This window comes from Podarcis melisellensis (assembly GCF_964234715.1).
Source record: "Podarcis melisellensis genome assembly, chromosome: 11".
Taxonomy (NCBI): domain Eukaryota; kingdom Metazoa; phylum Chordata; class Lepidosauria; order Squamata; family Lacertidae; genus Podarcis; species Podarcis melisellensis.
In genome coordinates, this window is record NC_138543.1 from 34,004,412 (window position 1) to 34,032,236 (window position 27,825).

Genomic DNA, 27,825 nt, shown 5'->3' on the forward strand with positions numbered 1-27,825 from the left:
ATTATAAATTGTAAAGCAGATAAGGCTCTCCTCTTCTTCTGCATTACTGTCTCACTTAACAGAACATTTTTTGATTAGAAGGAATTAGAAAGAATATTAGGAAATGAAGGCATCTTTTGAAAAGCTTGTCAAGATCTCTTCCATTGGATTAACAGTCTGCTGTTATGACCTTCCGTCGCAGACAACAGCAAGACTTTTCTGCCAAAAGGAAACTCTTTATACAAGGAGGGCACTATTCATTTATACAAATGCAAGAAGCCCCTTTTGTTTTACTTCAGGTCCTTTATTTTAAGGGTTGTTTTCCTCCTATGTAGGAATCTGGAATAAGACACAATTTTTCAAAAAATGGCCTCAGGCAGCAAAAGATCTTGAGCTAGCTCTCCAAAACAGAGACACTCTCATGATCTCTGATTGTTGCAGCGACATCACTGCCTGTAGTCTGTTGCCACATTGTTATGCCATTACACAATGCAGGAAGTTACGTTCTGTAAAGAATCAAGTCATAAATGTACAATTGTTTTAGTGACATATCTTTGCTTTTGCACATATATGGAAAGTTGTAGCTCAGTGGTAGAAAAATCTGCTTTGCACACAGAAGGCCCTAGATTCAATCCCTGGTGTCTCCAGGCACGACTGGACACGTCCCCCTTCTGAAACCCTGAAGAGCCACTGCCAATCAGTGTAGATCAGAGGCGAGGAACATCCAGCCTATGGGCCAACCTTGACTCGCCAGGGAGTCAAAATAGGCCTGTGGGGCCATTTTTTCCAAACCACTCCCACTTGCCCATCTGTTGATGTCACCTGTGACACCAGCTGATGTGTAGGAGGATAAAGTTAATTCCTGCATGAGCTGTACACCCCTTTTTCTCACCAAGGAACAGGCATGCGCAGCCAAGGCAGCAAGATTACACTCCCATGCATCAGCGGAGGAGCAGGGCTTAAACCTTGCTCAGTTCAGCAGGATTCCATGCAAACCCCTTCATGATTGTTGCAAATCCATAACTACAGAATAAGACGGTATCTTGTGTGGGCCCTTTTTCATGAGGGCTCTGCAGAGACTGAGGGAAAAGAGAAGACGTTAATTTCTGATTTAATTCACCGAAATGAGCAAAGTGTGAATATTGCTCTTAATTGATGTATTAGGAAACTTTCTTCCATTGTATTTTTTAACCTATAACGTATAGGTGAGATTTTTCTGTTCTGTGGGTCCATTATACATTGAATTGCATTGATCTCTTCATCAGAATTGCTTCCTGCCATGAATAGTTCTGTGTAGGATAGGCCATGTTGCTCAGTGCTGGACTACTCTTCCTTGCACATATGTGGCTCTTTGATCGTAACCACTGAGCCTCTTGGGCTTGCCACTCGGAAAGTTGGTGGTTCGAATCCCTGCAACGGGGTGAGCGCCCATTGCTCTGTCCCAGCTCCTGCCAACCCAGCAGTTCAAAAGCACGTCAAAGTGCAAGTAGATAAATAATTACTGCTGCAGCGGAAAGGTAAATGGCATTTCTGTGCACTTTGGTTTCCGTCACTGTGTTCTGTTGCACCAGAAGCTGTTTAGTCATACTGGCCACATGACCTGGAAAGCTGTCTGTGGACAAACACCAGCTCTCTTGGCCTGAAGCGAGATGAGTGCCACAACCCCATAGTCACCTTTGACTGGACCTAACTGTCCAGGAGCCCTTTACTTTACCGGTCTTCCTTGCAGGGGACCTCTGCATGCAAAGTTCATGCTTTGCCACTGAGCTATGGTCAGTGCTTCTTTGGTGTGTGCTTTCTGAAGCCCAGATTACATGTGAGATAAGATGATGATACATTGAACTGCATCCATTTAGAACTGAGATAGCCAGTGAGGTGCCCTACAGATGTCTCAGATACAACTCCCATCCACCCCGGCCAGGATAGCCGATGGCCAATAGCATTGCATGTGGAGGGCACCATGTTTTCTACCCCTGGTAATAGATTGTGGATAGGGAATTTTGCTAACACAGTGGCTGAGCAAGAACTCTTTCCCCCGTTGAACTAGTTTAGCTTGCAGAGAGTTGGGTAGCATTCACAAATGGACAACCTCACAATGGCATTTCTGCAGTATTGGAAAATAGGAAGTTGCCTTATATTGAGTAAGAATATTGATCTACTGTGCAGATGGCTGTGGTATCAGACAGGAGCCTTTCCCAGCCAGGGAATGACCATGGGACATTTTGCATGCAAATCATATGCTCTGTACCACTGAGCTATGGCCCTTTCCTAGGAAGATCTAGAGGTCAGAGTTTGGATAGTGGCTTGAATTACTACTAACTTTTATCTAAGTGCTTGAGACTCGGTGTCGTGGAAGATTGCACAGTTGGTTATACGTAACAGTATAATAAGAGCAATATGTTTTTAAAAGAAAAAATGACTGCCCTCTCCCGCCCCATCCTAAGGCTGAGGATGTATGCACAATACCTATTTTCAAAGTTGCAAAAGCTTGTTTTAACTGGAAAAACATTCATTTTCCATTTTTTTAAAAAAATAGAATGTGTTAATTGAAGTATCTGGGGGAGCGCACAGTTTTAGATAATAGCAGCCTGGCGTACAGAGTTACATTGTTCAAGTGACCTGGCAGCTGATGTTTTTATTTTGCTGAGCTCCCTGGCTTGTATTACCGAGGAGGTGAGAGAGTCTGCCGACCACAGCTTGCACTCCAGAAGATAAAAAGCACCGAGGCCAAATTTTTGGCATGCTTCATGGTGTGACCAGGGTAGCAGCAGAAAACGTAAAGGATTGTGTCTTTTGAGTTTTTTGGTTTCCTCAGTAATTCTAGTTTAATCGCTCAGCACTCTGAGCTATTCAACAGAATGGTCTGTTACACTTTGTGAACCTCTGGGGTGGCAATGAAATTTGTGTAAACTCATGGTTTCAGTACTATATTGTATTTTCTTACCTTTATTTCCTACCCGTGATACAAAAAACTAAATCTGCTTCTCTCCTCTTCGAGTAAATCAGTTAATCCGTTTTAAAATGTTATGGGTTTCCCTGTCTCCACTCCACACAGAAGTCCTGTGTCATCCTTACACAAATGAAATACTTGTTTACTTCTCATTTGGTTTGGAAGAGAGTTTTAGGCTGCAGCTCTAACCATGAGCTACTCAGAAATGGGTTACACTGAATTCTGTGAGGCTTACTGCCAGGTAACTGGAGTTAAAACTGCAAACTTAGATAGCTGTGCCTCAGTCCAGATAGTGTGGAAAGTTGTTTTGTAGAACAAGACTGGGAACAGATGGCTGAAAAGGGGCTTAGAACAGGCCATTTCCATGGTTTCCTTTAGGGTATAGGGCAGAGCTAGCAAGCCAAGAGGAATCTTCATGTGCGTGGCTTATCTTAATGCAGTGAGCTTGCAATTGGCAAGCAGCAGAGCAAAATAGGCTTGTTGAGCACAGGCTCCTGCTCTGTCTGTGCCAAGAGTCTTTCTGTAGCACATTTAGTTCAATGTATGTTGATACCCCCCCTCCCCACATAGAGATGTTGACACCTGCATTGGTGCCATTCGGATTTCATCTTTCGCTTCTCTTACACACTGGTCCTGTTTCAGAGTTATTAATGGAGCTTCCAAGTCCTGACATGCTTATATTTTCAAAACAATGAAAACTGTTTTAAAATCCAGAATGTTGGACTTCCGGAGGCGGCGCAAAACGGCAATGGCGGTCCTCTTTACTCAGTGAAGAGGGGCTCCGCGAAAAAGGGTCGTCCGCTACGGCGAAGCGGAGACCCATTCAGATAAACCGCAGGCAGAGCGAGCCTGTGGCCGTGGGACTCGGCGGGTGCCAGAAGCCCCCCCAGAAGCGAGGAAGGGACCTCGTAAGAGGCTCCGGATCGTGAACGGGGGAGCGGCGCTGTGAGTTCATCGCTCTTTTCGCGGAAGTGAAGCCGCGCTGCTGTTGCTGATGAGCGCCGACCTTTCTTCTTGAAAAACATCGAAATTGGCTGCAATCTACCCGTGAGTAAGGGGTATCAAAGAACTGATTAAGGATTAATTTAAATTTGTCTATTTCGGCTGAAAACGGGAGGCGAGTAACAGGAAGTCCGCCTTCCGGTCCTGCTAATCAGAGCAAAGCAAAAGAACCCGATGCGGGCTGAAGCGCTAAAAAGAGACTTTGAAAGAAGTAAGAAGGGGCATTAATAGACTGTGTGTTTCTAGAAATTGAAAAGAGTGAAGAAGTAAATTTTTTGGTTCATTGTGTTAGAGAATCCTCCTCCTACTGTGAAGAGATGTGGAATTGAAGGGGATAACCGAGTTATTGGACTGCCAGGGTTGTAAAGGAGTACTGTCAGGCTGCTGAAACTTTTTTCTTAACATAAACTGTTGCATTGATGGATACACTATCGCTTTAATACTGTCATTGAAACCTCTCCGTTACCTTGTGGCACTAATTTGAAACAGAACTTTCTGAAAGCCTCCTTTCTGAACTTGGGGACTTCAGTTGAAATAGGAGCTTTGATGGTGGAAAAGAAACTTTCTTTCCTATGAAAACCCCCCCTAGTGGATTTGCGGAGGCATTGAGGTCTGGGAACTGTATCTTATTGGGATTTTTTGTGGTTTAATTGTTTATACTCTGGGCTTGCCTTTCTCATGGATTGAAAGACTATTTGACCTTGAACAGCAGCTGGGGAATGAGTGGCCCAGCGAAAACAAGAGCAGCTAAAGCTAAGGAAGCTTTAGCTGAGGAAGCTAAAGAAAAGAAAAAAGATAAGAGAGCTGGGCAGCTTGTCCAAACAACCTTGATTCATCATCGTAGATCCTCGGTGCCAACTGTGCTGACGGCGCAGGAGGAAGAAGTTGAAACGCCTGCTACAGAAGAAATGGCAGCTGGAGGAACTGATCCAGTCTTGAAACAAATTTTGGAACAACTGGCACTTCTGAATAAGAAGGTGGACGATCAGTCATCTAAAATTGATAGAGCCACATCTACTATCAGCAAGTTAACAGATCAGGTTTCGCAGCACACTCAGGCTATTGAGAAACTGCAAGGAGCTACGGCGGAGAACTACAAACTAGCTGCGGAAGCCAATCAAAAAGCTGAGCAAGCGTGCAAGAAGGTGGAAGAGATCAAAGGGGAAGTAAGACCTTTGAAAAGACAGGTAGGAGAACAGCAAGCCTACCTGTCAATGGTGGAACTGAAAAGTAAGGAATGTAATCTTAGGCTGAGGGCTGTCCCAGAGTTGGAACAGGGCAACCTAGAGAAATTCTTGACGGAGTTGTTTTCTAAATTTTGGGGGGTTGAAGAAGATAAAGATTTCAGGATTGTGACGGCCTTCAGACTGGGAAGATCGGTTAAGAAAGATAAGTCCAGAGACTGTTTGGTTTGTTTGAGAACAAGAGAGGAAAGAGACAAGATATTAGGCCAACATTTTAAAAAATCCCTGGAAGTTGAAGGCAAAAGGGCAGAAATTTATAGAGACATTCCTAAATATTTGTTGGACCTTAGAGCCACATACACAGACTTGGCCAAATTGTTAAGATACAACGCAATCCCTTATAGGTGGGAATTTCCTCAAGGTCTGTCATTCACCTATAGAGGAAAGAAGGTAAGAATTAAAACACCAGAAGACCACCAGAAGTTCCTACACGACAACGAGGAGGACCTCCAAAAGAGAGCTGCAGATTCCTGGCCTCCACCACCGGGATTACCACCAGGATCCATACCATCTGGAGGCGGCCCGGCACCACAGCTTCCGGAAAAGGACGACAAATTAGATACCCAACTGTGATACCCAAGAAGTAGGCCGGGATGTCTCTACAGCTTCTTAGTTAGAATATAAATGGCGGGAATTCTCCAGAAAAACGCAGAAAAGTATTTCATATTTTGAAAAAAGAACAATTGGACATTATTTGCCTGCAAGAAACGCATGTGACAAGACTCCACAGAAAAGTGTTAATCAATAAAAGGCTAGGCCAAGAATTTATTTCATCGGATAAAGTTAAGAAAAGAGGAGTGGTGATTTATGCAAAGGAGAACTTGTCCCCAAAATTTGTATTTAAAGATGAACAGGGCAGAATTTTGGCAATTGAAATCCAGACACAAGGAGAAAAGTTTTTAATTCTAGGAATCTACGCCCCAAATGATGGAAAATCGGAATTTTTTAAGAAGCTGCACGAGATTATGCTGGACTATTTGGACTATAACAACATTATCATGTTGGGAGATATGAACGGTGTCGCCTCAGTGAATATGGATAAGTCACAAAGTGCTAATATAATGAAAGATGGCAGACTACCAAAAACCTTTTTTGAAATGACTGACAATTTGGATTTGATTGACATATGGAGGATCAAGAACCCTCTAGGGAAAGAAGGAACTTTTTTTTCTGAGGCCCATATGACATGGACGCGAATCGACCAAATATGGATAACTAGAGGGCTGGCACCTAAGACTAGAAAAGTGGAAATCTGCCCAAAAACCTGCTCCGACCACAACGCCTTGAGAATGGAATTGAGACTAAATACAACCGGATCGTTCAGATGGAGAATGAATGACGCTTTGTTAAGAGATCAGGAGATTGTTAAGAAGGCCCAAAAAGTTTTAAAGGACTATTTTGAAATAAACTTAAAGACAAATGTGGAAAAAAGAATAATCTGGGACGCAAGCAAAGCAGTTATAAGAGGGTTTCTAATACAACAGAACACGATTAAAAAAAGACTCTGGAATGAAAAGAAGGAGAAGATCTTGGAGAAAATAAGAGAAGGAGAGAGAAAACTGAGATCCAGGCCTAAATCAAAGGAAGTATTGAGAGAAGTGAAGTTTTTCCAGGCACAATATTCGAAACTGATAAATCAAGAGGTGGAATGGAAAATTAAACAAATGAAACAAAGATCCTTTGAATCTGCTAACAAATGTGGAAAATTGTTGGCTTGGCAGTTGAAAAAGAGACAAAAACTTAACACAGTTACAAATCTAGAGATTGAAGGGAGAATGGTTCAGAAACCCGACGAAATTAGAAAGTCCTTCCAGAGATATTTCAAAGAACTTTATTCTCAAAGGCCACAAAAAAGCTCAGAGGTGGACCAATTTGTTATAACCAATGGATTACAAAAAATACCCCAGGAAATGAGAGCAATCCTGAACTGTAATATTACAACTCAAGAAATTGAATGCGCCATTCAGAACCTTCAACTGGGCAAATCTCCGGGACCTGATGGGCTTACTTCCAAATATTATAAGGTACTGAAGGATTCATTGATACAACCATTGCTGGAAGTTTGCAACCAGATTATGGAGGGGAGGAAGGCACCGGAAACGTGGAAAGAAGCTTTCATCACGTTGATCCCAAAACTAGAATCTGAAAAAACTCAACTTAAAAACTACCGTCCTATCTCACTCCTAAATGTGGATTACAAAATTTTTGCAGACATTTTGGCAAGTAGGTTTAAGAAAGTCTTAAATGAAGTGATTCATAAGGACCAAGCAGGCTTTCTCCCTGGTAGGCACTTATTTGACAACACAAGAAACATCATTGACATTTTGGAGTTTTTACAGATTAATTCAAACACAAGAGCGGTGTTGATTTTTATTGATGCGGAGAAGGCCTTTGACAACATTTCTTGGCTGTTTATGAAGAAAAATTTGGAAAGGATGGGAGTAGGGCGGGGGTTTGAAAATGGAATAGAAGCAATTTATTCAGAACAAAAAGCTAAATTGATAGTAAACAACGTGGTGACAGAGGAGTTCAAAATTGAAAAAGGGACACGACAGGGGTGCCCTCTATCTCCTCTGTTGTTTATTTCAGTCCTGGAGGTGCTATTGAACATGATTAGAAATGACCGGTTGACACAGGGAATTGTGGTCGGAGAGAAACAATATAAACTGAAAGCTTTTGCAGATGACTTGGTATTAACATTACAGGAGCCAGCCTCTAGTACTAAAAGAGCGTTAGAATTAATTTCTGACTTTGGTTGGGTGGCGGGATTCAAGCTGAATAAACAAAAAACTAAAGTTTTAGCAAAAAACTTGACAATTACTGAAATAGAGGAGTTCAGAAAAGAAACAGAACTAAATGTGGTCAAAAAAGTAAAGTACCTAGGGGTCCATTTGACCTCCAAAAATTTGAATTTATTTAAGGACAACTATGAGAAATGTTGGTCAGAGATCAAAAGAGATCTGGAAATATGGTCAAGATTAAAACTTTCCTTGCTGGGCAGAATAGCTGCTATAAAGATGAATGTATTGCCGAAAATGCTATTTTTGTTTCAGGCCCTCCAGATCGTGGATAAGGTGGAATGTTTTGGAAAATGGCAGAGGGATTTATCTAAATTTGTCTGGCAGGGCAAAAAGCCCCGAATAAAGTTTAAAATACTAACAGATGCGAAAGAAAGAGGGGGGTTTGCCCTGCCGGACTTGAGGTTATATTATGAAGCTGCAGCCCTCTGCTGGTTGAAGGATTGGATTTTATTGGAGAACACCGATGTCCTTGACCTGGAGGGATTTGATAATGCTTTTGGGTGGCATGCATATTTGTGGTATGACAAGGTTAAAGTTCATAAATTGTTCAAAAACCATATTGTCAGAAGGGCAATTTTCATGGTCTGGTCAAAATATAAAGACTTATTGGAGAGTAAAACTCCGAGGTGGCTCTCACCGATGGAGGCCAAAGCACGTAAAAGACTCAATATGGAGGCCCACTGGCCTAAATATTGGGAAATAATTGAAAAAATTGGAGATAAATGGAGGTTACAGAGTATGGAAAAGTTAAAAAACAAGGTGCGAGATTGGTTGCATTATGCTCAAATCCAGGAAGTTTTTAAAGCAGACAAAAAAGTGGGTTTTCAGGAGGAAAAATCGAAACTAGAAACAGAGTTGCTTGAGCCAAAATCTAAGCTAATTTCGAGAATGTATAACTTGCTGCTTAAATGGAACACACAGGATGAGATTGTCAAATCCTCTATGATAAAGTGGGCACAGGACTTGGGGCATAACATTATGTTTGAAGACTGGGAAAGGTTATGGAACACCGGAATGAAATTCACGGCATGTACTGCCTTGAAGGAAAACATTATGAAAATGATATACCGGTGGTACATGACCCCAGTCAAGCTTGCAAAGATATATCACCTGTCCGATAATAAATGTTGGAAATGTAAGGAAGAGGAAGGGACATTTTTACACCTCTGGTGGACCTGCCCGAAAGTGAAGGCCTTCTGGGAAATGATACATAATGAACTAAAAAAGGTGCTGAGATTCACCTTACCTAAGAAACCGGAGGCCTTCCTTCTGGGCATGGTAGACCAGAGGATGGTCAAGAAAGATAGAACTTTCTTTATGTACGCTACTACAGCAGCGAGGATTTTGTTGGCAAAGCACTGGAAGACACAAAATCTACCCACATTGGAAGAATGGCAGACGCAGCTGATGGACTATATGGAGTTGGCTGAAATGACTGGCAGAATTCGAGACTCGGGAGAAGAAGAAACGGAGGAAGTTTGGGAAAATTTTAAGGACTATTTGAAAAAGCATTATAAGTTGTATGAATGTTAAAAAATGCTCCTTTCTAGGAAGGTATAGCTTCAGTATCGGCAAATTTCTGAATTGATAAATAAGACACTATAAGACAGAAGTGAAATAATGAAATATTTTTATTGTGTGGAAATTAAAAATTAATGTAATTGTACTGAAATGTTTACATCAGATAACACGATAAAATGGAAGATATATTGTTATGTATAAAATAAGTTAACAAATTGCTGAGGTTTTGGTTACACAGGGAATGCAGTGCTCGGGAGATGGGGGGAGTCCATTGGATCTATGGAAGTATGTATTTGAAAGTGGAAATTTGTTTATTAAAAACCTAATAAAATATTTATAAAAAAAAAACATAAAATCCAGAATGTTACAGTGGAGTTTGTGAATCTTATGCTGTACTATATATAAAATAATCAATATGGGGAGTTGGGTTGCAAGAAAGCAAGTTTTGGATTGCAGAGAGACATGGAGAAAATGCTCTCTTTTATTGTCTGAAAATTTATGGTTATGCAAGCGTAAACAGAGCTTAAAGAAATTATTTCCAAGAAAAATATTAAGTGGGCACTTTATGTTCTCTCTTTTCTTGGCTTCCTTCAAACCTCAACACTGAAGAAAAGAGAGGTGAGTAAATGATGAAGAAACTGTAGCCATGCACAGTTTGGGTTCCCAGAACTTTACTAAAAACAACTTCAGGAGTGTTGCATAAAGAATCCTTTTAGTCAGATAATTCAGTCCACTTCTTTGCCAGGCTTTCATTCCCTCTCTCCTTCCATCACATATGTGAAAATACCCCAAATGAGAATGTATGGGAAATAGATAATCCATAATTCTGATGATATCATAAAATAATGGAAATTAGCCTCCTTCCCTCTCAGTCATTCCTTCGTGTCAAGTTCGTAGTTTAGCACTAACCAGGGTTTGCCGCTATGATTAGTGCTTGCCCTCTAAACCAGAATTGTAATCCAGGCTTTGAAATGGGCTTCTAGTTCTAACTTAAGGACAAATGTTAACCATGGTTTGCAGCAAACACTGGTTAGCACTAAGCTGCAAACTGAAGGTGGAGGCACAGTTTGAGAGAGGAATTGAAGCTCATTTCAAAACCTTGACTTGGAGGGTCATCTGAACAGAGCCAATACCTTTATTGTATATAGTAGCTGAGGTGTTTCTGTTCGTGTTCCCTATCTTTTCTACTTGTTCATATTGTGTTTACCTTTGACTTGCTGACTTGTATTAAATATACATAAATTATTCTTTTTAATTGACCTTAACATTTTGAGCTGCACTATTCTAGAGAGCTGGCTGTGTCAGCAAAAAGGCCCACCCACTTAAAAAAAAAACTCCAAGGGGGGAGACTCCCTTGGCCCCTATAGAGCTGGCGCCTATGCAAGGAGGCCAGGACCAGCTAAAACAGCTGAATTAGCTTCATGAGTGGGACCAACTTGATCCTACATTTTTCACCTCCTTCTGGAAGCAGATGTTGAATTAGGGTCTAGGATGTTGAATTGGGGTCTAGGGAAATGTTGGAAGCGGTTTTCCTGTTGTTGGAAATAGCAAAATGCTCATAATGAGGCTAAAGCTGAAACTACAGGGAACTGGTCTGAACTAGAGACTGGATGGCTTATGCAACTGTGCCCTTAATTCATGCTGAGAATATTATGTAACCGCAGTGGAATATGCCAAGGCTTGTTCGCAGGATGTCTAGTTAATCTTGAGTTTGTTGAATAGAATCAGAGAGTGACAATAATTGATGCAGACCTGAAAATCATCTAGTCCACTCTGAAACTCTGCCCCAAGGCACGATCCTCCATGCTGCACATTTAACAACATTGTGCACTTAATTTCCACAGATTTACTGATTTAATATTTAATGCTGTAACCTACCTTCTCACCCTGCCTTCTCAAGGTGTTGTTCAGTAATGGTGCAGCTTATTTTGATAATGCAACCAGCAAGAGAGTGGTGGAAGCAAGGTGCTCTGTGTTAAAAAAAAATATCCTGCCCGGAACAAGAAATTATTTGAGCACAGTATTTGTTAACTTGGACCAGAGTGTTCTTGCCATGATTCTTTTAAAGTAGGAGTGGGGGACCTCCAGCCCACAGGCCACACTTGGCTCGCCAGTTCTCCATTTGGCCCATGAGACCATCTTCAGGAAGCCAGGCTTATTTGTCCTACACCACAAGTCAGCTGATGGGTGGTTGGAGCATGGAGGGGAAGGAGGGGAATCCAGAGCACAGCGCTGAGAGGGAGAGGTGAAGTCCTACCCCCCCAGGCCCTCAGACCACATAATCACCTGACATCACTACAAGTAGGAATGAACCTTGTTGAGAAAACCATGCTGATTGGGACACACTGAATTTATAAAATTCTGGGATTAACAATGGGAACAGTTAACTCCCATCATTTCATTATTAACATCGGCTCTATGCTCCATTTAAGTAGGAAAAGGACTGAATATGATATATGAGGGCGGGGCGATATATGCTTATGGATTTAGTTATAGAAGGTAGACGTAATTATATAATGTAAAATGTAACATGGATTAATTGCTCCCTGCCATCCCTCCCCAAGTATTTACAAATTGCAAGTCAAGTTCAGGAAACTATAAATAAGTATTGACCTTGCTAGAAGATCTGAGTAGCTCCTATTACTTTCCTTTGCAAGTAAAGAATATTTTGATGGAGATTGTGTTTACAGGCAAAAAGACAAAAGAGGAAGGGATTGACAAGTGGTGGTTTTAAACTTGCAGTAGATGTACTTTGGTGAAACTGGGCCAAAGAGTAGACAACTTTTACAAATAGCTGTGTCAATGGTTGTATGCTCTTTCTGGGATCAGTTAGATTGTGTCGGCTAGAGGTGTACTCAAACGAGTGCATATTTTATACAGTACACGTATCATAGACTTAGAGCAAGGCTGAGTTTATATTACAGGAACATTGTTAGAAAGATCAAAGACATAGTGGGGCACAGTATGCAATTAAAACTCTCCAGCAAATCTCTTTGGTTACCTGAAGCCCTATGTTCTGAAAATACATAAAACTCTGAGCAAGTTGCTGATAACAGCACGTATTCTTTTAGCAGTGGATGGGGGGAAGGAGGAAAGTTTTACCTACAATAGAAGAATACTTGTACGGAGTCTGGCAAGCTATGTTAATGAATAAGCTGACCTTTCGGCAAAGCATCCATGGGAAGGAACAAAACCGACGGGATACTCGGTTGATCAGTGGAGACCATTTACTATATACTGCTAGAACCAAATAGTCCCAATGCCAACAAAAATGTTGGAGATGTATTGTCAGTAGGGTACTATTTTTGGTAACAAGGTTTTTTGTTTTGATACATTGTATCTGTTGTTTTGCAATATTTCCCCCCCCCCAAAATATGTTTCAATAAAAGATTCATTCTTCCCTGAAGGGAGCAAGGTAGATTATTATTATTATTATGTTGTTGTTGTTGTTTAGTCGTTTAGTCGTGTCCGACTGTTCATGACCCCATGGACCAGAGCACGCCAGGCACTCCTGTCTTCCACTGCCTCCCACTGTTTGGTCAAACTCATGCTGGTAGCTTCGAAGACACTATCCAACCATCTCGTCCTCTGTTGTTCCCTTCTCCTTGTGCCCTCCATCTTTCCCAACATCAGGGTCTTTTCCAGGGAGTCTTCTCTTCTCATGAGGTGGCCAAAGTATTGGAGCCTCAGCTTCAGGATCTGTCCTTCCAGTGAGCACTCAGGGCTGATTTCCTTAAGAATGGAGAGGTTTGATCTTCTTGCAGTCCATGGGACTCTCAAGAGTCTCCTCCAGCACCATAATTATTATAGGGTTATTAGATTATTGTTATAAGATTATTATAGGATTGGTCAAATTGATGGAGTATAAGGCTACTGCCATGATGGCTGTGCTTTGCCTCCACTGTCAGGTGGCTCAGAGAATGGCCTGAAGGTGCATTTAGTGAACCTGTGAAAAACAAGCAGAGTGAACTGAGACAATTAAAACAACAACAACAAAAAATCAATTTTATGTAATAATAACCGTTTTTAACACAGATTTTAATTCCTGGTGCCGCCTTCCAAACCATCTTTTTAACTGTATCTCAATTATTTGATACCAGCGAATGTTTCACTGATCTGTTAACAATATGCAAATTGGGGAATCCTTTGATCCATTATGGCCGCTGCATATCTTGGTGGTTGTAAAAATAATTGATGTGGGGTAGAGGAATGTTAACAAGTTCATATGCCACCTTCTTTTCTGAATCGATCCCCCTATGCACATTCTCCTCCCTGTTAGGCAGAACACAAAAATGCACACAACGTGAGCTGACTTTCCATGGACTTTGGTTAAAAACAATAACAAGCAGTGGACTTGTTAGTTTTGTTTCTGCTTTTGTGTTTCCACATTCAAACCATAAAAACCCCCCAAAACAAAACATGCAGTTTGTGTAGCGTTAACGATGGGGGAGGGGTAATGAGTTTCTGCTGAATACTAATTGCTGATGAGTTGTTCAGGGAGACTGCAGTAAGAATGGGAGACTTGTTGTAAATTAGTCACTAGCTCTATTGTAGACTGCTGGGAGGGCAGGCCAGTTCTGTAAAGGTGCCAACCTTACCAAAATCTTTCGGGTTCACTGTCAAACAGAGTTACTGTGAACAGAAAGCAATCGTTTTCACGGCATGCATTTTTAGAGAAATAATGTCTCAGGTGGGTCCTCTGTCCTTGTAATAATAAGAGGGAACTATGCCCCCTCTTTAAATTTAGGAAGGATAAGAATTCCATCATTTAGCTGCTGCTTCACCCACAAATGTCTCTGATCTACCAATGCTATAAATTCCAAAGGGAAATTGTTATGTGTGTGGCAGGAACAGAAGCCAGGGAAAACTGTAGCTTTCACAGACTGACTGTAGATTTTGCCTTTCGACTTCCTTGATTCTATATAAACCTCAAGGCTTAAAATAATTTTACATACTGCAAACCAAATACAGGCTAACATTTTAATATAAAGAAAAGCTTCTGTCTTTTTTTATCTATTTGAGAGAGAGAGTCCGAGAGAGAGAGTTCGCCTTCTCTCGCAACTCACATTATTCTTCATTTACATTTGGAAAATGAAAAGGTGAGTTAATGATTCATTGGCACACAGTGACCTTTCCTATAACTGCAGTCCAGGATGCAGTAGCCCCACTGCAGGCTGTACAGATTTTGACTTGGCTGTGTCTGCCTTAATATTTGCCTACATACTTGATGCTTGCAGAGAACAGACCCTAGCTGCCTCTCTCTCTTTCTTGGTTTAGTGGGCAATTTGATCCTTCTTTCTTGGGTCTTTTTATTTTCTGTCACTTGACTTGCTGCTCAATACAGGAGCAGCAGCAGCAGCACTCTCTAAAGAGGTGTTTGCTTAGCCAAAATAAAAGTAAAAAATGGACTCGGATTCTGATGCACCTTTTAATTACTCTTGGCCATCCTTACCTAAAATGAGAATTAGAAAACGGACATCCAGACCAAAAGGTAGACAAAAACTTCTTTACTTATTAATTTACTTATCGTTTAACTCTTCTTGCTGGTTCATTTTGTTGTTAGTCACATGCAGGTGGGTATAAAGAGTTTAGCATTTTTCCTTTTCAGAAAAGGCTTTGAGAGATTGTCTGTGTCCCAGATACAAATTGGTTTGAAGAACAAAATACCTCTATCCTTATGAATTTATGGATGCTCTTTGCTTCATTTTTCAGCAAGTAAATGAATTGGTCTTCTGCTAGTTCTTTAGCTTCTGATATTTCTGCTATGCATGCACTCTGATCATAAACATATTTATTTGGAAGGAACTTTCCACAGTTTCAGTGGAACTTATTTAAAAGTAAGCAGTTTTGAACAAAGAAAGCAAAAACAAAACATATGCCAGAAGTCTTAGGAAAGGATGTTCCATACAGATACAATTTGTGGAAAGTTTTCTATATGTGACTTTTTGTTTTAACTATTCTTTGTGTTGCATACAGGGTTTGCTAAAACGAGATCTCACCTAATTTTCAGAATACCTAATACATGAAACAATCAATGTATTCTCTCTTTCTGTCTCTCTGGTGGCTGCTTTCTCTACTTGGAAATTCGGGTTCTAGATTGTTGTAATTCTCAAGTATTTTGCATAGAAATAATGACAATTTTATAGGAAGATGTATTTTCGAAAGCTGATGAATACCAAAATACCAAAAGCCTACTTTACTGTGATAGAATGAGAAGATAGAAATGAAGAGTACAAACTCTTGGGGATTTTTTTAAAAAGTAAGATTAAGAAGAAAGCAACCCTACACACCCATGCATAAATATGTTGTGTAAATATGTTTGTTGCAGTGAATAAACTTTGAATGTTGACCTTCACATGTGAATGTTAGCATAGATTAAAAAGACACTGACAAAAGCATAATGTTATTTTAGTTAGATGCTGTAGCTTCTGTCTCCATCAGAAACATGAAGGTTCTACCGGCCAAACTAGGTATGACCTTGATTGATCAAGAGATCCAGAGCTGGATTTCCCAAGCATTTTGCAAGGGCAAATGCAGCTCTCTATGTGAGAGAGATTTGAACTGGGCCATGGTGGCAGGTTTTATCTCCTGGCTACCCAACCCATACGCCAGTCATCCCATTATGGGAAACTAACAAGTACCAATATATCAACTCTGAATGTGGATATGGAAAATAATGGGAAGATGCAACATGCACTGTGGCTGCTGCTGGGGTGGGGAAAACCCCTCAAGAGATCCATTTTTAGACCTCCTGTTGTCACACATCTAGTTTATCCATATGGAGCGAGTAGAGATGGAGAGAGTTTTCAGGAAATTATCTGCCATATAGTAGTACAAGCAAGGTTTTTTAATGTAAAAGCATGAGTTTCCATATGAGCAGAAAGGCACTCTTTAAGCTGCTGATTTCTGCTAACTCTTTATTCATCAGCACCATATTAAGTACCATTCTGGAGGTTCCTACCCTGAATAGCAGTTTGGGGGTTTGTATATATGTTTGTTTTGCAGTGGGATGTAACAATGGGCTAGAGTAGAAGTGAACAAAGGCCTCTTCTTCAACTGCATGTCTGCTGGCAGTTCTTGGGATCCAACCCATAAATTCTGTAGCTTGTGTGTGCCTCACCTTGGCTTAGCCACAGTATACCCCAATTAATAGATACACAAAGCAGCAGATAATCTTGGCTGTATAGATGGTCAGCTCACACTCACTTGTAAGGAGGTGCGGCTGCAAAAATAGTGTAGCCAGGTTGTGTGCGGGATGTATAAGGCAAGAGACCTGGAAAGAAAGAGGTTTGCATTTGGACAGAGAGCAAAAAAAGCAGCATGAAGTCATTGGAGGTGTCTGGCTAAAGCACATGGGGTTTGCCTGTTGCTCTGAAATTGAATCTGGTATTAGAGGATTATTATTTTTTTGCAAATTTCTTTAGTGAGGGGGTCTTCAAAGTACAATTTTGGGTTTGAGGAATTCAAATCTGTGATTATTTTTGTGATTAGAAAACGTCCAGCTTGGTAAATCTACGTTTGACTAAAAAGCATATCAACTGTTGTTGGAGGAAAAAAATTACCTTATGAAAATGTCAGGCAATGCTATAAAAATTTTAAGATTCTCTGCATAAAACATATCCCACTAAACATATAGCATTACCTTGTAATAATAAAACATCAATGCCATCGGTTAATAAGGAATTTAAACAAGACGTTTAATTAAGTCTTGCTTGAATTCATTATTGGACAGCAGCCGCCGACTTGCTTCTTGGCCTCTGATGTAGCCTTCATGTTTCTCATGTCTGCTGCCTCTGTGACTAGTTTCACACACACCTCTATAGACTGAGCATGACAGGGTTGCCACTGAACTTGCATGGCTCATCAATGAACTTATTTCCTTCTAGTATAGTAAGTTTACATGCCAAAGGAAATTCATAAAGCCCATCAGATCAGTCTGTCAGCTGCAACAGGGATGAAGTACTGGGGTTGATGGAAGGTGTCTTTTTTTGATGTACGGAAAGATATCCCAGTGGGTCATCATCTCCATCAACAATGTTTTGGATACCAGCTCTCCTCTCTTCACTGTTATCTTAACACAGTAGTGTCTGGATTGTCATTTCGTTGAATGCATACCATGCTGAGTGCTGGATGGTTGGTAAAACAGCATCCATTGCAGCCTTCTTTTGGAGCCTAATTTGCCACAGTTGAAGCAAGATGTGGCTTGAGCCGTCTGCCCAATAGTGTTTTACTTTGATGTTGAACCAGCAGGGGTAGTACACATAAATTATGTATTCCACTATTGGTCTTAGGTCATCAATGGTTTTGCGTTTAAGGCCGTGTTTCGAAACCCATATGTTTGCTGCTGTGAACCACCTTGAATAGCTCACTGTGCCATTTTCCTGTCTTTATGGCCTGTGTGATATGATACCATACACTTGATCAGTAGAGAGATTCTTCGCAACACTGTCACTCAGTGAAGTAAGATTTCAGAAGGATTTGGGGGGAGAAGAAGTCCTGTTGCACAAGTGGAAATCCTTCCACTGATGGAATGTGGTAATTGAATTTACTATGAAGTTGGAAAATAGCTGAAAAGCATGCGGAGGAGGCTCTGGCAGAGAGGGCAGTGAATGATGGCATGACGAGGTTGGGTCAGGCTGGTGAAGTCCCCTTCAGGGCCTCAAGGCACTTGGCTGGGGGCTCCACCTCTTCAACTGCCAGACGCAGGTGTGCAAGCAAGAGAAGATCAGCCTAACCCTAATTGGATGTCAGTGCCCATTAATAACTCAGCTCTGGTTTTGGCATTTTCAAACTGATTTCCTTCTTCTACCATGTTCCTCTACTCATCTTCTCTCATGTGTCCTGTGCTTGAGCTTGGAAGCCTCAGGATAGGGCCTGTGTATTATTTTGAGTTATGCCCAGCACTTCATTAATTTTGGCACTCTAGAAATAATAACAGTTCTCTTAAACAGGGAAATGGTATCTGTAAGGCTGTCCTTAGGGGATGCAGGTGGCGCTGTGGGTTAAAGCCTCAGTGCCTAGGACTTGCGGATCGAAAGGTCGGCGGTTCGAATCCCTGCGGCGGGGTGCGCTCCCGCTGCTCGGTCCCAGTGCCTGCCAACCTAGCAGTTCGAAAGCACCTCCGGGTGCAAGTAGATAAATAGGGACCGCTTACCAGCGGGAAGGTAAACGGCGTTTCCGTGTGCGGCTCTGGCTCGCCAGATGCAGCTTTGTCACGCTGGCCACGTGACCCCGAAGTGTCTCCGGACAGCGCTGGCCCCTGGCCTCTTGAGTGAGATGGGCGCACAACCCCAGAGTCTGTCAAGACTGGCCCGTACGGGCAGGGGTACCTTTACCTTTACCTTTAAGGCTGTCCTAGAGCTTCTTATGGTTTGGGAAATAGGGAATGTGAAATAAAACCTCTCATTCCCTCAAGCCCCCTGCCCCCCTAACACACTTAGAGTTCATCCTTAATCCTTTCCTGTTTGCTTCTGGCTTGGAATATCAGTCTAGCATGGGTGGACTTGTGTCTTCCACATGTTTAGAGTAATGGAGATTGATTGATTGATTGATTGATCTTTATTACGGCCATTGGCCCGTCACACCACCATAATGTACTTGAACCTCCAATTTTAAAACCGCCAAAACTTACAAAAAAACAGACAAGAACCAAAGCAAAACAAAAACAAAAGACCAACATCATACATTACAACAAATTTGTAGCATAAACATCGCCCTCTGCTCATAAATTAATAGAAGACATCAATGGTGATATCACCTAATTACATCCTAAACATAGATCATGGTTTAAAGGGATTATCCGAGCCACACAGGAGTCCATTTCTCTTCTTTAGGGATAGGACGCTGACCAAGAATCTGGCAACCATGAGTGATCTTAGGGGGTCATCATCATTTAATAGATATCTCAGTTTGGTTTCAGTCGTATCATCGGCAATTCCCTTAAGATATTGAGCAAGAAACTTGCTCCTGGCCGATAAGTGAAAAGCACAATCAAGAATTATGTGATGCAACGATTCCGGTGCCCCACAATTACAATCACATAAGAGCGATATCTGTCCATTGGAGAATCTATTTCTCAGCACGTTCGATGGGAAGGTGTTGAATCTTGCCTTTACAAAGGCATATCTATGAGCTGAGGAAGTTAAAGAATTCAAATAGTTTGGGAGCCTTAAGAGGGGTAATAAACCAAGATTTAGAGGTGAGCAGGTACCATTGCCCAAGATCATTTTCTGCTGCAAGTCCATCTCCTCTAGCTTACAGGTTACTGTTCTTTTAGCTGGAACTATGTCCTGCTCTAGTAATTTGGATGGGGAGATTCCCATTGCCGTTATTTTCAGCTGTAAATTTTTTACCCATGGGCTCTGGAAATCATCTCTCCACATACATTGTATCAAGTACAAGTTTGGGAGATTGTGCCATAGAGATAACCAGTGACAAAGAATGTGCTTCCACAGAGCATTTTCCAGGGATACAATATTAAGTTCCATGCGTAACGCTGTATTACTTACACAGTTGGGCAGTTTCAATATCCCTCTTAAAAACTGATTTTGAATGACCTCCAGGTGAGATAGGTTGGCAAAAGTCCCCCAAATTGAGATGGCATAAGCAATTGTCGGGATCACCTTGGCCTTGAAGACTTTCAACGCCGATGGGATATGAAGGGCCCCATCAGTGAAGAAGAATCGCAAGATCGCCAAGGAGATAGATTTGGCTCTATTTGTAACATAGGCTACATGGGCCTTCCATCTGAGGTTATGTTGTAACCAGACTCCCAAATATTGGAATCTATAGACTTGTTCGATGATTCTCCCATCAATTCTCCAATTATGGAGTTTCCGGCTCTTTGAGAAAATCAGGATCTTAGATTTTCCATAATTAATTGTAAGGGAATTTGCGTGACAGTATGATCCAAAAATTTTTAGGGCCCTCCTGAGACCTACTCTAGAAAAAGAAAGAATGACTGCGTCATCCGCATATAGTAACAAGGGGCAGCGATAAAGTGCTAGGCGGGGTGCATGAATCCTTTCTTGGGCCTCTATCAGGGGAGTCCTCATGTCACTTATGAACAAATTGAACAGGAGTGGAGCCAATATACAACCCTGTCGAACACCTCTGTTAATGGGAATTGAATTCGTGAGATCACCCTCCAGGGTGAATCTCACTCTGGCCGCTGAGTTCTCATGGAGTTTGATTATTAGCCAGAGAAGCCTTCTGTCAATGCCCCAGCGGGTGAGTTTTTCCCAGAGGATGCTCCTGGGGATACTATCGAATGCTGCCTTTAGGTCAATGAATGCCACACAGAGTTGGCCACCTTTTGGGGTGGAATATTTCCAGGCAAGATGCTGTAAAATTAGAATATGATTAATTGTTGAATGTTTTGGGCGGAATCCAGCTTGTTCGGGCCCAATTAATTTTCTCTCTTCGGCCCATTGGATTAGTCTGTTCAACAGGGAGCGGGCATACAGTTTCCCCACTATTGAGAGCAGGCTGATGTTCCTGTAGTTCCCCGGGTCATCTGGTGAGCCCTTTTTGTGGATTGGAATGATAACAGCGTCCTTCCATACGTCCGGAATCATTCCAGAGTTGTTAACTGCATCGAAGATGTTCGCCAGGACCTTGGCCCACCAGTCCGCGTGGTATTTTATAGCTTCTGCCGGGATCAGGTCTGGCCCAGGCGCTTTCCCTGTTTTAAGGTTGACGATCAAGTCATGGATGTCTTTCGGATCGGTAGGGGGCCAGAGGGGAAGCTGATCTTGAAATTCGTCTCTTGTGTTAACGATACAGTCAGTTGTGGCAAAGTAATTTTTTAAATAAGATTCCCAAACCGGGGCGGGAATAATAGTTAGAGGGTATCTTTTAGTTCTTTTATTTACCAGGAGCCAAAATTGTCTGGTGTTCCGTGATGATGAGGCTTCTATAATTGCCCGCCATTGATTCACTTGCCATTCCAGTCTGGCACCTTTTTGAATTTGCTTGTAGGCCGATTTTGCTTGGAAATATTCTTTTGGCAAGACCGTTGCCCCAGAGGCTTTATACTCTTTGTAGATGTTACCAAGAAGTTGTCTAGCCTGTTTACAAGCACTGTTGAACCACAATGCACCTGTCTTCCTTTGTGTTCGATTTATTATATGCGTCGGGACAGAGAAAAAAGACGTTAGATCTTCCGACAGATTCGAGAATAGTCTTAGGGTTTGGTCATAATCATGATAATCCTCAATTAAGCCTGAATATGCTTGTTTTAGTCCTTGTTGTAAATATGCTGAGAATTTTTGAGCCTGTAGTTCGGACCATTTTACACTTTTGACTTGCAGTACTGAGTTCGTAATCAAATGTGTTGGATGTCTGTCTCCATCTGGGGTCCAGTCTATAGTCATTGTGGCGACCAACGGTAGGTGGTCGCTCAGTTGAATATTTTCAACTTTAAAATGGGAAAATTTGGGGAATATATCATGAGATACCAGCATATAATCCAGGACACTGTTTGCAGAGGGGCTTATGTGTGTGAACTCACCCGGTATGTCAGGCGGGCAGTTCCCGTTTAGAATCACTAAGTTTAGACGTAGTACCAATTGGTAAAGAAGGGTTCCTGCTTCATTTACCCTTTTGTCTTTGGAGAGTCTTTGATTATGGAGGGAGAGGTCATTAATGAATTCAGGGGTTATCCACCATTTGGCTTTGGTTAAGGACTCCCAGTTTGTTGCAATGCGAGCATTGAAATCCCCTGCTATAACATTGGGTGTATTGGGGTGTTTGGAGTGACAAAGAGTAAGATGTTCCTCCAAGATTCCCCATTTATTGTGTAAGTCTGCAATGTTGCCTCCAGGGGGAAGATAAACATTTGTTATAACAAGTTCAAAGTTTTTCCCCGTAACCAGGGCTGTAATTGCAAAGGTGGAAGCATTTACAAGCGTGAGTTTTGCCTGTATTTTCAAGGAAATTGCTATAACTAATCCTCCACTAGGCCGGCCTCCTTTAGTAGACGGGCATGCCGGTAATGATGTAACATCAAAACCATTAATATCTACTCTCCCCTCTTCCCATGTTTCCTGCAAGAGAATTACTTGGTGTGAGTTTATTAGTTTTACAAAGTCCGGGTCAGATTTTTCCCCCTTCCAACCTGCTATGTTCCAGCTTAGAAGGGAGAACGGGGGAAGATTTGACTGAGGTTTGGGTAGTCACAATGGGGAAGGGGGGAACGCTGATCTTGGTGGGTTGTCAAATTTAAAGAAGTCAGTAATTTTCCTTTGACTAATGGTAGATGGCTTCTCTCCTTTTGGTGCAGGTGTGCCTCTTGATGTAATGGAGATAATGGAGTAATGGAGATAATTTGAGTGAATTTCTCTTTCTGGAAAGCAATTTTGCTGTCTTTTTGGAGACACTGAACTAATTTATATTTATGTTTATTTATAGCCGGTCTTTCTGTGACAAACGCAAGGTGGCTTGCGATAAAAATGTAAGTCAAAACAAAATGAAAAACAAAATTAATAACAACAAAAGACTGCTGGAATATGCTGTCATGGAACAGCATAATAAAAACCATATATCAACAGTAGCAAATGAAAAATGTATCAAAGGCTCAACTAAAAATACCCACTGGGATAAAATGTTCTTAAGAACCTGTTTAAATGCTGGCAGAGAAGGAAGCCTGGTGAGTTTCTCTTGAAGGGCTATTGCATCGTTTCGGTGCCACAACTGAAAGGCCCTCTTGCTTGAACCCACAAGTGACACATCTGCTGCCAAAGGGACAATCAGAGGGCCTCAGCAACCAAGTGCAGATCTCTAGCAGGCTCATATGGGAGGGAGTGATTCTTGAGTTAACCTTGCTCCTTGGCTGTTTGGGGTTTTAAAGGTCAAAGCCAGCATCTTGGTTTGATCCCAGAAACAAATTGGAAGCCAATGGAGTCCTCTTAAAGTCAACCTAAGCAGGCTGACCTGTGAACCCCAAATCTGACCACCACTTTCAGAACCAACTGACATTTCTGAACTGCGTCGTCCTTGAGGACACTCCCACATTATAGTAATCTGATGACAGCTGGAGCTGCCCTTGCTGCCTCCTTCACCATCAATGTCCAGAGGGAAAAAGCCATCACCAGGCCCAAACTTAAACAGCTCATACATTTTTTCCAGTGTGCTTAATATTTAGGATTTCTCCCTTTTTTGTTTTCATAGCTTTCATTATTTCAAGTTATATATTAACCCATGTTCAGTGTACTGAAAGCAATTCTGGGAAGCTATTTGAAAACTATTTGCCGCTTCCTCCAAGTGGGAATTAGTCATATTCCTTCTTGGCTTCTGATTTGCTCATGTTTGTATTCATTACTGAGTTGTTAATATATGTGGCATTTTAAAACTTTTAAAAATGGGCACAAAGATTCATGTATTTATGATTCCATTTTTTAATCACATAAAATATCTTGAAATGATTTCAAAGTATTTCTGTGAAATGAGTCAGCCCAAGGCTGGATTTAGGTTTGATGAGGCCCTAAGCTACTGAAGGTAATGGGGCCTTTATATAGCATATGGGGCCCATTACTTACATCATAGGAGCCTACACAACACAAAGCACTGTTGCTGTATGTAGGTTTTATTTTATTTGTTATTTATCTTATATTTTGGAAATGTACATCCAGTTGTTTTTCCCCTTTAATTTTCTTGGGGGGCCCCCAAGAGAGTGGGGCCCTAAGCTATAGCTTGTTTAGCTTATACATAAATCCAGCACTGAGTCAGCCTGGCTGCTCCTGCCTTTTGGTGTTCTGTAGCTAATGAGTGAAGTCAGAGCTGTGAATTATGAATGTGCTGTTTGGAAGCCAGGCAATAGGAATCTGTGTGATCCTAAGGAGCTGCCACTTCCCATTCCTCTTTGGTGTACTTTTCCTGCTTCTGTTTCATTTACTAGCCAATGGAATCTCTGCAGTTTGCCTTCCTTTTCCCCTAGGAATGTGGAAGCATCTTTCCTGGGTTCATTGGACATCAGCTACTCCTTAGTAGTTATTTTCTGCTAATACCACTACATCATAGTTGTGGGCAGATGTTAAAGAATCCCCCATGACAAATGCAAAATATGAAAACTGCAAAGAGGCATAGAATTATAGTTCTGTTTCTTCATTAAAATATTTATGTCCCACCCTTCAGCCTTGAGTGGCGCACAGCATCACTTAAAACAAATATACACCAGGAGCCAGATGTTAAAATCACAAAAGGCAGCTGGGGCGAGAGGGAGGGACCAAGCCAAAGATGCAGTGGTAAAATGACAATAAGACAACAAAGTGAGGGAAAGCCTTGGTGCCACAACTGTGAAGGCCTTGTCCTACATCCTCCAGTGATAATTGGATGCAAGGCAAGGTCTCTGAAGAAAATTGCAGTAGGTGAGGATGCTTGTGAGGAAGAAGACAGTCTTTCAGATATTCTGGTACCAATGCACATAGGGCAGGCCTGGCCAAACTTGGCCCTCCAGCTGTTTTGTGACTACAGTTCCCATCATCCCTGACCACCACAGGTCCTGTTAGCTAGGGATGATGGGAGTTGTAGTCCCAAAACAGCTGCAGGGCCAAGTTTGGCCATGCCTGGGCATGCACATACCTAGACCTGTACATAGCACAGGTAATATATATATATTCTGAAAATATTTCTCTCTATTATTAGAGCATGCAGATCAACCACAATAGTTGATCTCCCTTCTCTTTATGTTGTATGTTTTCATACAAATGCACAGGGGGGCATATATGTATGTAGCACAGGGTGCACAACCTAAAGCTACAGCTACAGGGTTTCTTTTTGCCTCACTTTAACCTCTTAAGAATGCCTTGTTGGATAAGTCCATGGTCCATCTAGTCCAGCATTTCAGCTGCAAGCAACCAGGGAGTCTTGCTTAAAATGCCTGCTATATTTGTTCTTTTTTTCATGATTGCAGATTTTGTGTTAGTAAGCGGAGTTAGACAACATCTGAGTTGGTTTCGCCTTAAATCTGGAGCTTTCTATTGATTTCATTGGAATGTAGATAAAGTACAGTCTGTGAGTCACGATTTTGCCGGAGTCATGCTGAAAGGAATTTGTGGAACTGTAGGAATGTGATTTATAACCTGTATGTTTGATGTTGCTTTGTCATTTTTTAAACTGCGTTGTGTCTTTTGGTAGAAATAAATAACTGATGGAGTCAATATATAATTAAGTGTGCTGTCTTGTGAGTTTGGTGAAGTCTTGAAATACCTTTCTAGTTACAATATTAGTCTTAAGTTATTTATGCGCATCGGAAACTTGTGAGCCATTCTTTGCAAAAGAATTCCTGGTGTATTAGAAAGTGTAAGGAATCTTCTTATAGACACACAGCTGCCAAAGTCTACTGGAACTGTCAGTGATTTTAGCTTTGAAGAGATACCAACAAAAAGCATAGGTTTCTTATGATGCTCCAACTGTATTCAGTTACAGTGAATTACTCCTTTATTAAAAGATGCTTGCAACTTGATTCTCAGAGAGCTCTCTTGGCCCTTTGCATTTCAAGGATGTTTATAATGATCCAGGTCATGGTGAGCCAAAGCAAGTTCATTACGGACATCTTTCAACTAAAATCTGGGAAGGGTGTGTGTGAAAGGGCCCTCTGAAACTAGGAGTGAGCAGTTTATGTTGAATACATTGGCTCATCACAAGGCTAAGAGCCAGAAGTAAAGGAAAAGTCATGTTAACAAAGCTGAAGATTAACTATTGGTGATGTCCTAAATAATGAGTCAATACAAGCAGAATTGAGTTTTACTGCCTAGCTGCTGGTGGGCATAAACCCACATCTTTATGTTGTAGAATATCATGTTCCTCCCAATCTAGGCTCCGTCTACATGATGGCTAAATTTGATATTCTCCAAAATTCACACATATAGCAAGCAGCTATTGGAAAATTAATAGTAGGATAGTAACCTGGTGAAACCTGACCTCTTTTTCAATAACCTATGAAATGTATCCTAACGATAATATTTTCCATATGCCATCTTAAGACAGGCAGACTTTCCATCCTGCTTAGCCCACTTTTCTTTCTTTCTGCTGAATATCCAACATGAGGGAGACTTATTTGGAACTCAAAAACCTGCTCACTTTGTGACCTCTTAGTCTCCAGCTCCCATTATCCCTGATGATTAGCCATGCTGACTGGGACTGATGGGAGCTGGGAGTACAGCAATACCTGGAGGTCCACAGGTTCCCCACACCTGTTTTAGCTGGTTCTAAAAAAGGCATCACCTACCATTACTCTTGATATCTATGCTGTGTCCAGACTTCTTTGTCTTTGGGAGTAGCCCTGTGTGTTAACAGGCTGGCCAACCTTTTGTACTTAACCAATAGTAGTCCCCAAATCTAATGGGTCAGAAACAGAGTGAGAAACAGACAACCATTAAATACCAACTGATAATTTCCTGTGGTGAGCACCCAAACAGGTAGAAAGACAGGGGTCTATATAATCCACTCACAGGGTGTATGATTTTACTCAGCTGTATCTAACCAGAAGTCCAGAGGAGCGGTGGAAATTTTAGCAAGTGGGCAGGCGGCACAGACTTGCAACAGGGAAGAGCACTTGCAATGTCTCACATTTGAGGTTGTAACATGGTGTTTGCAATTACTTCTTTAATAACATAGTATTTAGTCTTGCTTATGATGCCATTTTGTGGGATGAGGCATAGCAAATGCCATTTAAAGCTGACTGTGCTTTTCGTATTCCTGGACAACTCAAATGTGTACAAGTCTGTAGCATGTCGTGTGATACAAGCTAGAGTAAGGGAGGCCTGTGGCTTTGGCATTTTAATAGCTTTTAAAAAAATTAATAATTACACTTGAAGTCATTTCTGGAAGGAGAACTATGCACAACCTTCACTCCTAGCATCTCACAGTTAGCTCAGATCTTAATTTATTGGAATACGTAGTACATGATCACTTATTAACTCTATTATGTGGGTACTCTCAGGGAAAGGTTGATGTTGTCTCTATATCTGGTTAGTTTCATGCTGGTTTTATCCAGATTTGCTTATGTCAACAAGATAAAGACTTGTGTTTGCTGCTATTACATTATTGGATAGTGTTAATATGTCAGTTTGTATTTTTGTTTGTTTACCATCTTAGGCTTCTAGATTGGCCACATAAAAAATCTTTAAAAAATAACGAAATCAGATATCAAAAGGGAGTTTGATAGAATGTTTCTTTCTGTAGTTTAAAACAGGCCATCATTGTGAAAGCTTTTTTTGGAAAATGGGGGAATTGAGGCTCTTAGGTGCAGCTTGGGCTCCTCCTCAATATTTTCTAAATGCAGACCACATATTGTTGATTTAAGTTCCATAGGTTGCATTTAGAACAT

The 27,825-nt window shown here is 41.3% G+C and overlaps 1 protein-coding gene across 5 annotated transcripts in view; it reads left to right on the forward strand.

The window, feature by feature from the left end:
• ARHGEF28 (Rho guanine nucleotide exchange factor 28) overlaps nucleotides 1–27,825 on the forward strand; it is a 140,050-nt gene that overhangs the window by 55,146 nt on the left and 57,079 nt on the right. The window contains exon 1 of one of the 5 annotated variants that reach the window (XM_081929335.1): nucleotides 14,886–14,988. The exons of the other annotated variants lie outside the window; for them this stretch is intronic. Within the exon in view, the coding sequence (XP_081785461.1) occupies nucleotides 14,901–14,988 (88 nt within the window). The 5' untranslated portion in view covers nucleotides 14,886–14,900. Of the gene's footprint in view, nucleotides 1–14,885; nucleotides 14,989–27,825 lie in introns of those variants that run through there. 5 annotated transcript variants of the gene reach the window in all.